Below are 11,413 nucleotides of genomic sequence, written 5' to 3' on the forward strand. Positions count from 1 at the left end.
AATAGATTCATATAGAATAGTTTGTGCTCACCCATATAACAGAATGTTTCAAAAGAACTTTTACATTGGTTTTTTTATTTTTTTTAATGAAGTGACAAATTCACTTTTCTTTTTACAAGGCAATCACAGACTGCAAATATTAATAAGGCTGTAAGGAAAGCCATAGATGAACAAAAGAAAATACTTGAACAGGCGGAAAACTGGCTTTTGTGCATTAGGTAATCTAACTACGTGGCAACCCAATAAAAGTATTGGGAATCGTGGCAAATAAGTTCTGACCGCCCATGTGACAGACATATTGCATTCCAGCACTTTGAAGAAGAACACCAATTATTAGCCAAGATCTACCCACCCCCACCCAACGTATTTAAAAAAAACAGAACAAAACCCTGAATATCTGTTTTACTTGGATGGATACAGCAGCGGATATTTAAAAATGAACAACTAGCTTGTGTTTTTAACTTTTTTGTTCAATAAAGTGCACTAGTTTTGCTGAAACTGAGCTGGTTCTTCTTACACGTTTATACTTTGTGGCAGAATACCAGGTTTCCGCTGGGTTTGTTACAATGGAATAGCGCAAGTTTGCAGACGTCATATGCAATATTTCCATTTTAATGCCTACTGCCTTATATTTTGGATAATTAACACACTCCTATTAAATTCCACTTCACCCTTTGTTTTAAAGCACCTTGCACCCACAATTAGCTCTAATAGGACAGAACACTTCAAGACTCCATACTACATTGACCCTGCAGGTTGACATAATACTGGTTTGTAAAGATGTCAAGCAGCTTACTCCACTTAATGCAAGCCACCGTCCTGCTGTCTTATAAGCTACACCTGTAGCAATTACGGATGCTGCAAAATGTAGCAATGTTCCATTCAGCTTCATTTCTGCCACAAGGAAACAATAAAGTAAAAATGATTGTATGTCATCTGGGAAGCCAAACATTCCTTCACACCATGAAATGCAAAATTCAGAGATGAACAAGCAACAGTCGTCACGTTTAGTTTGCAGCTGCAACATGTGTGGGTTATCATTGACCCAGTGCATGCTTTTCCCATTGTCGGTATTCGCTTCTCCTGGCGTAGTGACACGGATTTCGGGTGCCCTTCTAGTCTGTGTGGGATTTTTCTGTGGGACCCTGAATCAAAAATCAGAAATGGAGGGTTTTAGGAGCAGAACATTAAGTTAGAAAAACAAGTTATTTAGAATATGCCTGCGTGTGTAATACACACACACAAAAACAAAAATTGGAAGTGTGTGCATGAAATAAAATTACCATTGCCAACTGCCGCCCAATGTTGCCAACAGTTACACCTCCTGAGAAGAATATGCATGGCAGCCAAGATCGAATGTACAAGAAGTCTGGAGAAGTATACCTAAAGTTATAGGATAAAATAAATAATTATAAAAAACAATTTGCATTCATTGAGAGATTAAAAAAATAAGAAGTGCAATGTACCATGTGCCACTGTTTTATTTCCAACGTGTATGAAGTATAAAAAGAATAAATAAATTAAAACATTTAAAAAAAAACAGCTCAGTGGTTTGCAATTACTCATTTAAGAAAGAAAGCATGTCTTTCCATAGACTGCCACTTGGTGGAGCTCTGCCATTATCACATGTTCGAGTTACTAGTGATAATGCTTGATCCTAAACTAACATTGTTCATAAACACAGTGCATGGCTTCTTATGCTCCTACACTTTTTTTTTTCATATTTTTTTTTTTTTAGAACTCTGATACATTATTTCCCTGGCTTCAAACAAACCCAGGCTGGTTCCTACATTTGCATTAAGGGCTAGTAGAAAATGGTTGGGTAGCAAATATATTCTTGATTAGTTATGTGGAAGCATTGGATCATATATCAATATGCAAACCCTTGCGGTAACACACTTTAAATATCTAAGAAAAGTAACTTACTGGTACACTCCGTTGTAGACAAGGAACTGAGTGATGAGTGTTGCAAGAAAGGCTATTGTAATTCCAAGCCCAAGACCACTCCGGGAACGGTCAAATGTCCACCACAAACCCAATGACAAGGCAGCCAGTGTTAGAGACAGCTGAACATTATTGGCAAAATCAAGTTTCTAATGGAATGATTAGTGAAGGAAAACATAAAGTAACCACATGGAGCAGAGACATAACTAGAAACCACCAGGCCCTGGTGCGAAAATTACCCTGTCTTTGCTATCCCACAACCACTCCATGTGTCTCACTACCCCCCAGTCCCTCCATGTGTCTCTCCTCACCTATGTGTGTGACAGCCACATACAAACTCACACATTCTTGCACGCTCACACATTAATTTTACTTTTTTGAGGCCCATCCAGCCTCCCTACCTTTGGGAGAGCTGGTTTGGGTCTTCTCCATTGGGCTGTGCTGTGAAAGTTCCTCTCTCCACCTGCACCCAGTTTAGTATGCCGGGACCGGAATGACGTCATATTCTGGCTCCTGGCATTACAGAGGGTGAGCGAGGAACTGTCAGACCAGTGCTCCCTCGCCGCCGAATGCCTCCTGCCCTCCCCTAGGTATATATCGGCAGACTAGGCACCTGCCATCCAGGTAAGCAGATGCCTACTCTGCCTCACTGTATAAGCGCTGATTCGGTGGTTCCCCTGTGACAGTGCTCCTCTAGGCCGCCCACAGTTGCAGGGGTCAGCAGGGCGACCGGGCCCATCCTGGAGTGACAATCCTCCTGGCTGCAACCGTGGTAGTTCCACCATTATCAACATGTCCTATTCAAGATTCTTACCACATGGTTTTCATAGAATCGCAAAACTTTAAGGTTGGAAAAAAGAGATTATATCCTACACATAATCTATGAGAAGATAGGGAAAAAAATATATAATTTGCGATAACTAAAGAGGGAGTAGAGAAGCAAAAGAGACTTCAGGGATTTTTAGCAGTTGCAAATCAGCCCTGCCAAGGGGTCACTCCCTTCTTTCAACTATATGAGAGCAGCAGTAAGTCACCTGGTTTATATTTTGCAATTTATTTTTATTTAGTTTGTTCCTTAGTAGAATTAGACAATTGGGCATTATTTTCAAAATTAAAAAGCAGCACCGGCAGTCTCCTGGCTGCAACCACTCCTCCTCTTTGGAGATCATTCATCCAGATGATGTCTGGTGCAATGTAATACTTACTTTTTCTGATTTGCAACTGCTAAAAATCCCTGAAGTCTCTTTTACTTCTCTACTCCCTTTTTAGTTATCGCAAATTATATATCTTTTCCCTATCTTCTCATAGATTATGTGTAGGATATAATCTCTTTTTTCCAACCTTAAAGTTTAGACAATTTTCTTAAAGGGACTTTATAGGCACCCACATCAACCACCAATAAAAGTCAGCTCAACAAACCGTTTATCGTAATGACACATTTCCTCCTCAGACATATACTTTAAAATGCCACTACACTTTATAACCTTCTTGGTTTTTTTTAGAGAGTCTGAAAATATATTAGATTGTACTTCTTAATGCTTAGAATTTATTTTGATCAGTTTCAAACAAATGAAATGGACTGTAAAATTGATTCAGGTAATATTTAGTTACAAAGGATACAGCACTTGCGTGGTTAATGCCAACAAAGACTGCAATGCACCGCATGACGCTGGCCCACTCTCGCTTGAATTTGTGAGGTTCTCCAATACGGCTGTCAATACAGGGATACAGCAAACCCACAACAGCTGTAAATTGAAACACAGGTTAAGCACATGGACTGAATCCAGTTTCACAATTACATACAGTGTTCTCTACAGACATTTGTAACACTTAAACTTGCCCAGTGTTCATGCAATGTATGTCTTCTGTTACAACCATGATCCCATTTTATATTTTTGCACAGTTGTAATAAAAAATGAATACCATATAGGTAACTGTGCACAAAACGTGTAATCGGGCTATAGGCCATTATTATATTAAATTATATATATTAATTACACACCAATTATGCATAGTTTGTGCTTTGAAAAAATTGGAACTCCAGGGAAAAGACAGACAAACTTAACCAATTCCCTGTTTCTACAGTCTCGTATATTGTATCACACACAAAAAAGTAGGAAACAAAAAACACTTTCATGGTCAAAGTGAAAGGGTGAGGGGGTTAAAATAACCTGGGAGTATAGACTATTACACAAACAGAAACTTTGAAAAGTTACTCAGAATTTCAGAATAAGCAGGGATCCTTTAGGACTGTATTTGGCAAGTACAACTTTAAATTCACTTTAATACACCCAAGCACAAAGAAGCAATTTAATTCTATAGTGTGTACTACAAGATATTGGTTCACAGCATATCTCTTGCTCCCTCCAAGAACGCTTAAGACAGACTCGATTAGACCAGGATCAATTAATCTAACAGTAATAGGACAAAGAATGCATTTATTGACACCGCTGGGAAGCTCTCTTCATTAATGATAAGCTTGTAGCTTTGAATGAACTCTCTCATAGCTTTGAATATCTGACGCTCAGAGCTATAAGTGAAGACAGAAGTGACTGGTCTCAGCAGTTTTTGATTACTTCCTTATTTCGCATCTTGGGATGTGTGGTATGTTAAGTGAGAAAGCCAATAAGGGCAGAGCAAGACAGCTCACCAGTTTAGGAGTAAGCCAATCACCAGACGGGTGGCTTAGAAAAACATTTCCCTTGCTATCTATGCCAAGCAGGCGTCTGCAAACAGAGGGAACTGTTAAACCAGATACAGCAACTCTGTAATAGCTGCAATAAGAGCCGGGGCTTCACCCCTCCTATGCCCCGTAAAAAGATTCCAAACTTACAGCTATGGTACCTACAAGTTACAGATAAGAGTAAGGTTCTCTGCAATACAAGTAAATCATTACAATCTCTCTTTAAGACATCACCATATAGAACAAACTAACTAACAAGGGCTACAAGTATATTGAGAAGTTGATGTATCCCTTACTGTCAGATCTGTCCAGTGAAAAGTTTTATGTTATGCAAACATCTGGCTGTCACAGGACTAACAATGTAGTCAGACAGCTGGATCACAGCTGAACAATTTATATTAAAACATCACGTTTTGGGTGCAGATTCCTTTGTTACACATATCTGCCATGTAAACCCCTCCAACCATCTAGTTAACCATTGCTTGAGTCTAGTGGTAGCCAATGCTGGACTCACATTTGTAAAGTAGCATTTCCCGTAACGCTATTTAAGCAGTACTGTTGTCAGATACAAATCTGCTAAATCAGCTATTGACCAAGCTGTAGTAATTTTGACCTACATTTTGATAAATAGTGATATGTACAAGATAAGGAATATCTTTCAACTTTATGGAACCCTGAACCTACCATACAAAACTACAAGCTTATCATTAATGATGACAAATACATGAGGGATTTCACCAATGTAAAACTCTATGTAAGACTACTTTTATCTGTAGTTTTTAATAGAACATATATTTCCCCAAACATAGATAATTTTGTTATAGAAATTACCCATGTGTATATTAAAGATCCATCAAAATAAATGCATACAACGCAAGAACATTGTATAAAAGAGATCAGTTAAAGGGACACTATAGTAACCTAAACAACTTTAGCTTAATGAAGCAGTTTTGGTGTATAGAACATGCCCCTGCAGCCTCACTGCTCAATCCTCTGCCATTTAGGAGTTAAATCCCTTTGTTTATGAACCCTAGTCACACCTCCCTGCATGTGACTTGCACAGCCTTCCATAAACACTTCCTGTAAAGAGAGCCCTATTTAGGCTTACTTTATTGCAAGTTCTGTTTAATTAAGATTGTCTTATCCCCTGCTATGTTAATAGCTTGCTAGACCCCGCAAGAGCCTCCTGTATGTGATTAAAGTTCAATTTAGAGATTGAGATACAATTATTTAAGGTAAATTACATCTGTTTGAAAGTGAAACCAGTTTTTTTTTCATGCAGGCTCTGTCAATCATAGCCAGGGGAGGTGTGGCTAGGGCTGCATAAACAGAAACAAAGTGATTTAACTCATAAATGACAGTGAATTGAGCAGTGAGACTGCAGGGGAATGATCTATACACTAAAACTGCTTCATTTAGCTAAAGTAATTTAGGTGACTATAGTGTTCCTTTAAAACAGGGACATATCAACATTGAGTTGACCTAAGATTGACAGATAGATTCAACATAAAAAGCTCACATTATGTGCATGAATTTGCTGCACACAGTGAGCTCTCAAACCAGGAAGCGACAATCCCAATGCTCACAGTCTATAGCACTGATAAGCATATTCACTAATCAGTGGTTGATGGGTGGTTTCTAAGAACTGTAGCACAATTTTCAGAGTTCTACTTTACATCATTAACGGCTGAACTACAACTCCTGGAAACGCCAATTATATGATAATATAGTAGGCAGTATTTTGGGGGTAAATGTATTGCAGGTTAAGAGTGATGGGCAGAAGGCATGAGTTATGATGCAAAACTATTACAGTATTAAAATTAGCCGCCCAGAATAACTGAGTACTGGAATTGTAGTTGCCTTAAGTGCTCCCTTAAACAGGTAGTCTAATATCATACTTACCAGCTGCAGTGCCACAACATGGAGGAACCCACCATGCTGATGAGAAAATTGTAGCAATGACTTCCTCGGGAAACAGAGTCACGTTTCTTTGTATTTGTAATAAATTGAGGACTAAAGCCAGGAACACACCAACTGTAAAGAGAACCAGGCTGCGCTGGATTAGATTGCGGCCTTGACTGCTGACTAGAGTACTGTAGGCAAGACCAATTAGGGAATTAAGGGAGGACATGGCTTCTCCAGCTCTGCGTGTCAGCCAGATGCTGATCTTTTTGTTGTTTTTGTCTCTTCTAGTGCAAGAGCAACTCCAACAGTGCTCCTCTAATCTTGGCATTTGTTTACTGCTGAGTTACTGCAGATAAGAAAAAACAAAACTCACGTTATACAAAACCTGATTAAAAATAATATATTTTTTCAAATGTGTTGTTAACATAAGATTGAAGATTTAACACAACTTTTATTTACCCATGACCCAGCCCACCTCCATATGTCCTAACTGTCCCGGATGCAACCCTGGCCAGCTGCCCTAGGTTTTTTTCTATGTGTCCCATTTCTGAAGACAGAGAAAAGTCTCTTTAAAAAGTGCTGCACTAGTGAAATCGGTAAAGGAGGGTGCACTGGGCAAGGCTAAACCCGTGACTAGGGTTCCAGCGAAGAGTTGGATTTGGAGTCAAAATCAAAACTGATTTTGTTAATTTTTATTTCAATCTTGTGTCAATACTATTTCGCACCATGAGTCTTGTGTCATTACAGATCAATGCTACAGGCATTCAAGACTCACACTGGCAAACTCAAAGCTTGGGGATTACGCTATCAATAGGTCAAGATAAACCTCTCGCTGTACAAAGCAACCTGTATCACTTTACTTTATGAAAATGTTGTGGCATGTAAATATGCATGTCTTTAACAGAATAACTTTACATGGGAGGATTCTAATGTTACAGACTAGACAGGCAGATAAGAGAATCTGACACAAAAGATATCACACAATGTAGCACATTACCCACTTTCAGTGTATGACCTTTGAAAACTCCGGTTACCTATGAGCATTACCTCATTCAGTGGAACAGTTTCTTTTTGAATTGTGTGTCCGTGTATACCCTAACACAGCACCAAAGTGCTCTATGGTATTGTACTTTCACATGCCAACCTCTCTCTGTTTCTCTACAATGTTATTAAACCTCCTACCACAAGATGGCATTACTAATCTGGATGCCAAGTTTTTTGTTATTTTTTTTACACAGATCACTATGCCCCAATTGCCATATTACATTAGGGTTCTTTGAACACCGCCATACATTACTATAAAAAACACAATGACACTAAGCAAAGCCTATACATATTCCATAGCATTGTATGATGGATATATAAGACTTAAAAGAAAACTGAGCAAGACATGTTTGACTTGTGTGAACCAGAGGTAGTGAGTTAGTTTAACAACTTAAAGGAAGTAGAGTTAGGATACACAAATGGCAATGTTAAACATGGAATATCAGCATATTAACTGCATATGGCCTGAGAGGAACAATGAGCACAAAAAGTAGACGTGGCAGGGAAAACAAACTAAATGATTAGATGTCCCATTTACTTAGCAACAACACCATCATACTTCATGCCCCTCTGCTGTCCTGTGCCATCCTGAACCACCAGCAGTATTGTCACACTAAATACTTTTTTTTAATCAACTCAGCGTACCATAAATCTATCCAGCAGGGTTACCAATGTCAATCTCTAAGTCATCTGATCTTCTGTACCAACCAAAAATACTGTCTCAGTACATAACCCCCTGTTATCTGATTTCTTGTAGCAAACTCCTAAGAAGGCCAATACCACCATGCCCATTATTCAGATGGCAGCACTCCTTACCCCTACTGTACCCACCATTAGTTGCTCCATGCCCATCAATTTCTATTCCCAGCAGTACTGCCACACAAAATGCAACTTGTACCCAGCACCATGACCCTCTCCCCATGCACCCCTGTACCCAGAACCACTAACCCATCACTCCATGCTCCCTGTACTACTAACCAGTGACCCCATATACTCTGTGTACCCAGTACTATTAACTACTCACCCCATGCCCCCTGTACCCATCACCCACCCCACACCCCCTGTACCCATCACCCACCCCACACCCCCTGTACCATTAACCACTCCCCCCTTGACCAGTCAGTGCCCCTTGTACCAAGTCCCACTCCTCCATGCCCACACAGTGCCCCCTGTACCCATGCCCATTCAGTGCCCCTCTACCCTCTCCCCATTCAGTGCCCCCTGTAACCAGTCAGTGCCCCATGCCCAGTCAGTGCCCGGTGCTGTACCCCCATGCCCAGTCAGTGCCCCCTGTACCCTCTCTCCCACTCAGTTCCCCCTGTACCCATCCCCTCTCCCCATGCCCAGTCAGTGCCCTCTGTACCCTCTCCCCATGCCCAGTCAGTGCCCCCTGCACCCCCCTGACCACTCAGTGCCCGGCACTGTACCCCCCCCATCCCCCCGTCAGTGCCTCCCATGCCCAGTCAGTGCCCGGCGCTGTACCCCCTCCCCCATGCCCAGTCAGTGCCCCATGCCCACTCAGTGCCCGGTGCTGTACCCCCATCCCCAGTCAGTGCCTCCCATGCCCAGTCAGTGCCCAGTGCTCTACCCCCTCCCCCATGCCCAGTCAGTGCCCCATGCCCAGTCAGTGCCCCACATGCCCAGTCAGTGCCCACCATGCCCAGTCAGTGCCCGGCGCTGTACCCCCTCCCCTGTACCCAGTCAGTGCCTCCCATGCCCAGTCAGTGCCCAGTGCTCTACCCCCTCCCCCATGCCCAGTCAGTGCCCCACATGCCCAGTCAGTGCCCGGCGCTGTACCCCCTCCCCTGTACCCAGTCAGTGCCCGGCGCTGTACCCCCCTCCCCCATGCCCAGTCAGTGCCCGGCGCTGTACCCACCAGCTGTGTGCAGTCAGCGGAGGCTTTGTTCGGGTTACAGACAGGCTGTGTGGTAATGACTGATTATTCCCAATGTCAGGATTTCCTGTCTCCCTCTGCCGCTCTATGTCCCTTTATAAGGGGGGGGACTAGCCAGGACAGCCAGACTCCGTTAGCCCCGCCCCCGGCCCCGCCCCCCAGTGAATCACACAGCGAAGGGAGCTGGGAAACAGAAAGCTTTCTGCAGCCCTGACTGAAAACAACATGCGTGTCTGGTGAGGCCCCGGCAGCCAATCAGCGGCGGGCTGCCCATATGACGTCGCAGACACACCACACACCTTCCCCTCACGTTCTCTCTGCCAGAAATCATAACAACCAACGGCGGCTGGCATGGGGGGGTGCGCGCGAGAGAGAGAGTGAGGGGTGCGCGCGCAGCCAGAAAACTCCCGCCACTCAGCCAGCTGCCAGTCACCGGCCCGGGGGCCACTGACCCCCTGCACCCCACCTAATCCTGTGAGGGTCAACCTAGAGCCAAAAATAATCCCTGGAGGGCATTAACCCTGACTGCCCTAAACTGACAGGAACTGCCACACAAATACCCAGAATCAATCCATATCATTAATATCACATAATCAATCCATGTTTATCATTAATATAACATAATCAATCCATGTTTATCATTAATATCACATAAATCCCAAAATCAATCCATGTTTATTATTAATATCACAGAATCAATCCATGTTTATCATTAATATCACATAATCAATCCATGTTTATCATTAATATCACATAATCAATCCATGTTTATCGTTAATATCACATAAATCCCATAATCAATCAATATTTATCATTAATATCACATAATCAATCCATGTTTATCATTAATATCACATAATCAATCCATGTTTATCATTAATATCACATAAATCCCAAAATCAATCCATGTTTATTATTAATATCACATAATCAATCCATGTTTATCATTAATATCACATAAATCCCAGAATCAATCCATATTTATCATCAATATCACATAATCAATCCATGTTTATCATTAATATCACATAAATCCCCAAATCAATCCATATGTATCATTAATATCACATAATCAATCCATGTTTATCATTAATATCACATAAATCCCAAAATCAATCCATGTTTATTATTAATATCACATAATCAATCCATGTTTATCATTAATATCACATAAATCCCAAAATCAATCCATATTTATCATTAATATCACATAATCAATCCATGTTTATCATTAAGATCACATAACTCCCAAAATCAATCCATATTTATCATTAATATCACATAAATCCCAAAATCAATCCATATTTATCATTAATATCACATAAAGCTCAGAATCAATCCATATTTATCATTAATATCACATAAATCCCCAAATCAATCAATATTTATCTTTAATATCACATAATCAATCCATGTTTATCATTAATATCACATAAATCCCCAAATCAATCAATATTTATCATTAATATCACAGAATCAATCCATGTTTATCATTAATATCACATAAATCCCAAAATCAATAAATATTTATCATTAATATCACAGAATCAATCCATGTTTATCATTAATATCACATAAATCCCCAAATCAATCCATGTTTATTATTAATATCACATAAATCCCCAAATCAATCAATATTTATAATTTCTATCACATAAAGCTCAGAATCAATCCATATTTATCATTAATATCACATAATCAATCAATATTTATAATTAATATCACATAAATCCCATAATCAATCCATATTTATCATTAATATCACATAATCAATCCATGTTTATCATTAATATCACATAATCAATCAATATTTATAATTAATATCACATAAATCCCATAATCAATCCATATTTATAATTTCTATCACATAATCAATCCATGTTTATCATTAATATCACATAAATCCCAGAATCAATCCATATTTATAATTTATATCACATAAA

General features: G+C 40.2%; 1 protein-coding gene across 1 annotated transcript; it reads right to left on the reverse strand.

Moving 5' to 3' along the window:
• Positions 1-384: 384 nt before the first annotated feature.
• INSIG1 (insulin induced gene 1) lies at positions 385-9,560 on the reverse strand. The gene is made up of 6 exons (XM_063452677.1): positions 9,453-9,560; positions 6,530-6,878; positions 3,565-3,689; positions 1,927-2,093; positions 1,284-1,383; positions 385-1,145 (listed from the first exon to the last, which is right to left on the reverse strand). The coding sequence occupies exons 2-6, from the start codon at positions 6,858-6,860 to the stop codon at positions 1,116-1,118; spliced, it is 753 nt and encodes a 250-aa protein (XP_063308747.1). The 5' UTR covers positions 6,861-6,878; positions 9,453-9,560; the 3' UTR covers positions 385-1,115.
• Positions 9,561-11,413: the final 1,853 nt, after the last annotated feature.

Source organism: Pelobates fuscus, chromosome 4 (genome assembly GCF_036172605.1).
Source record: "Pelobates fuscus isolate aPelFus1 chromosome 4, aPelFus1.pri, whole genome shotgun sequence".
Classification (NCBI taxonomy): Eukaryota; Metazoa; Chordata; class Amphibia; order Anura; family Pelobatidae; genus Pelobates; species Pelobates fuscus.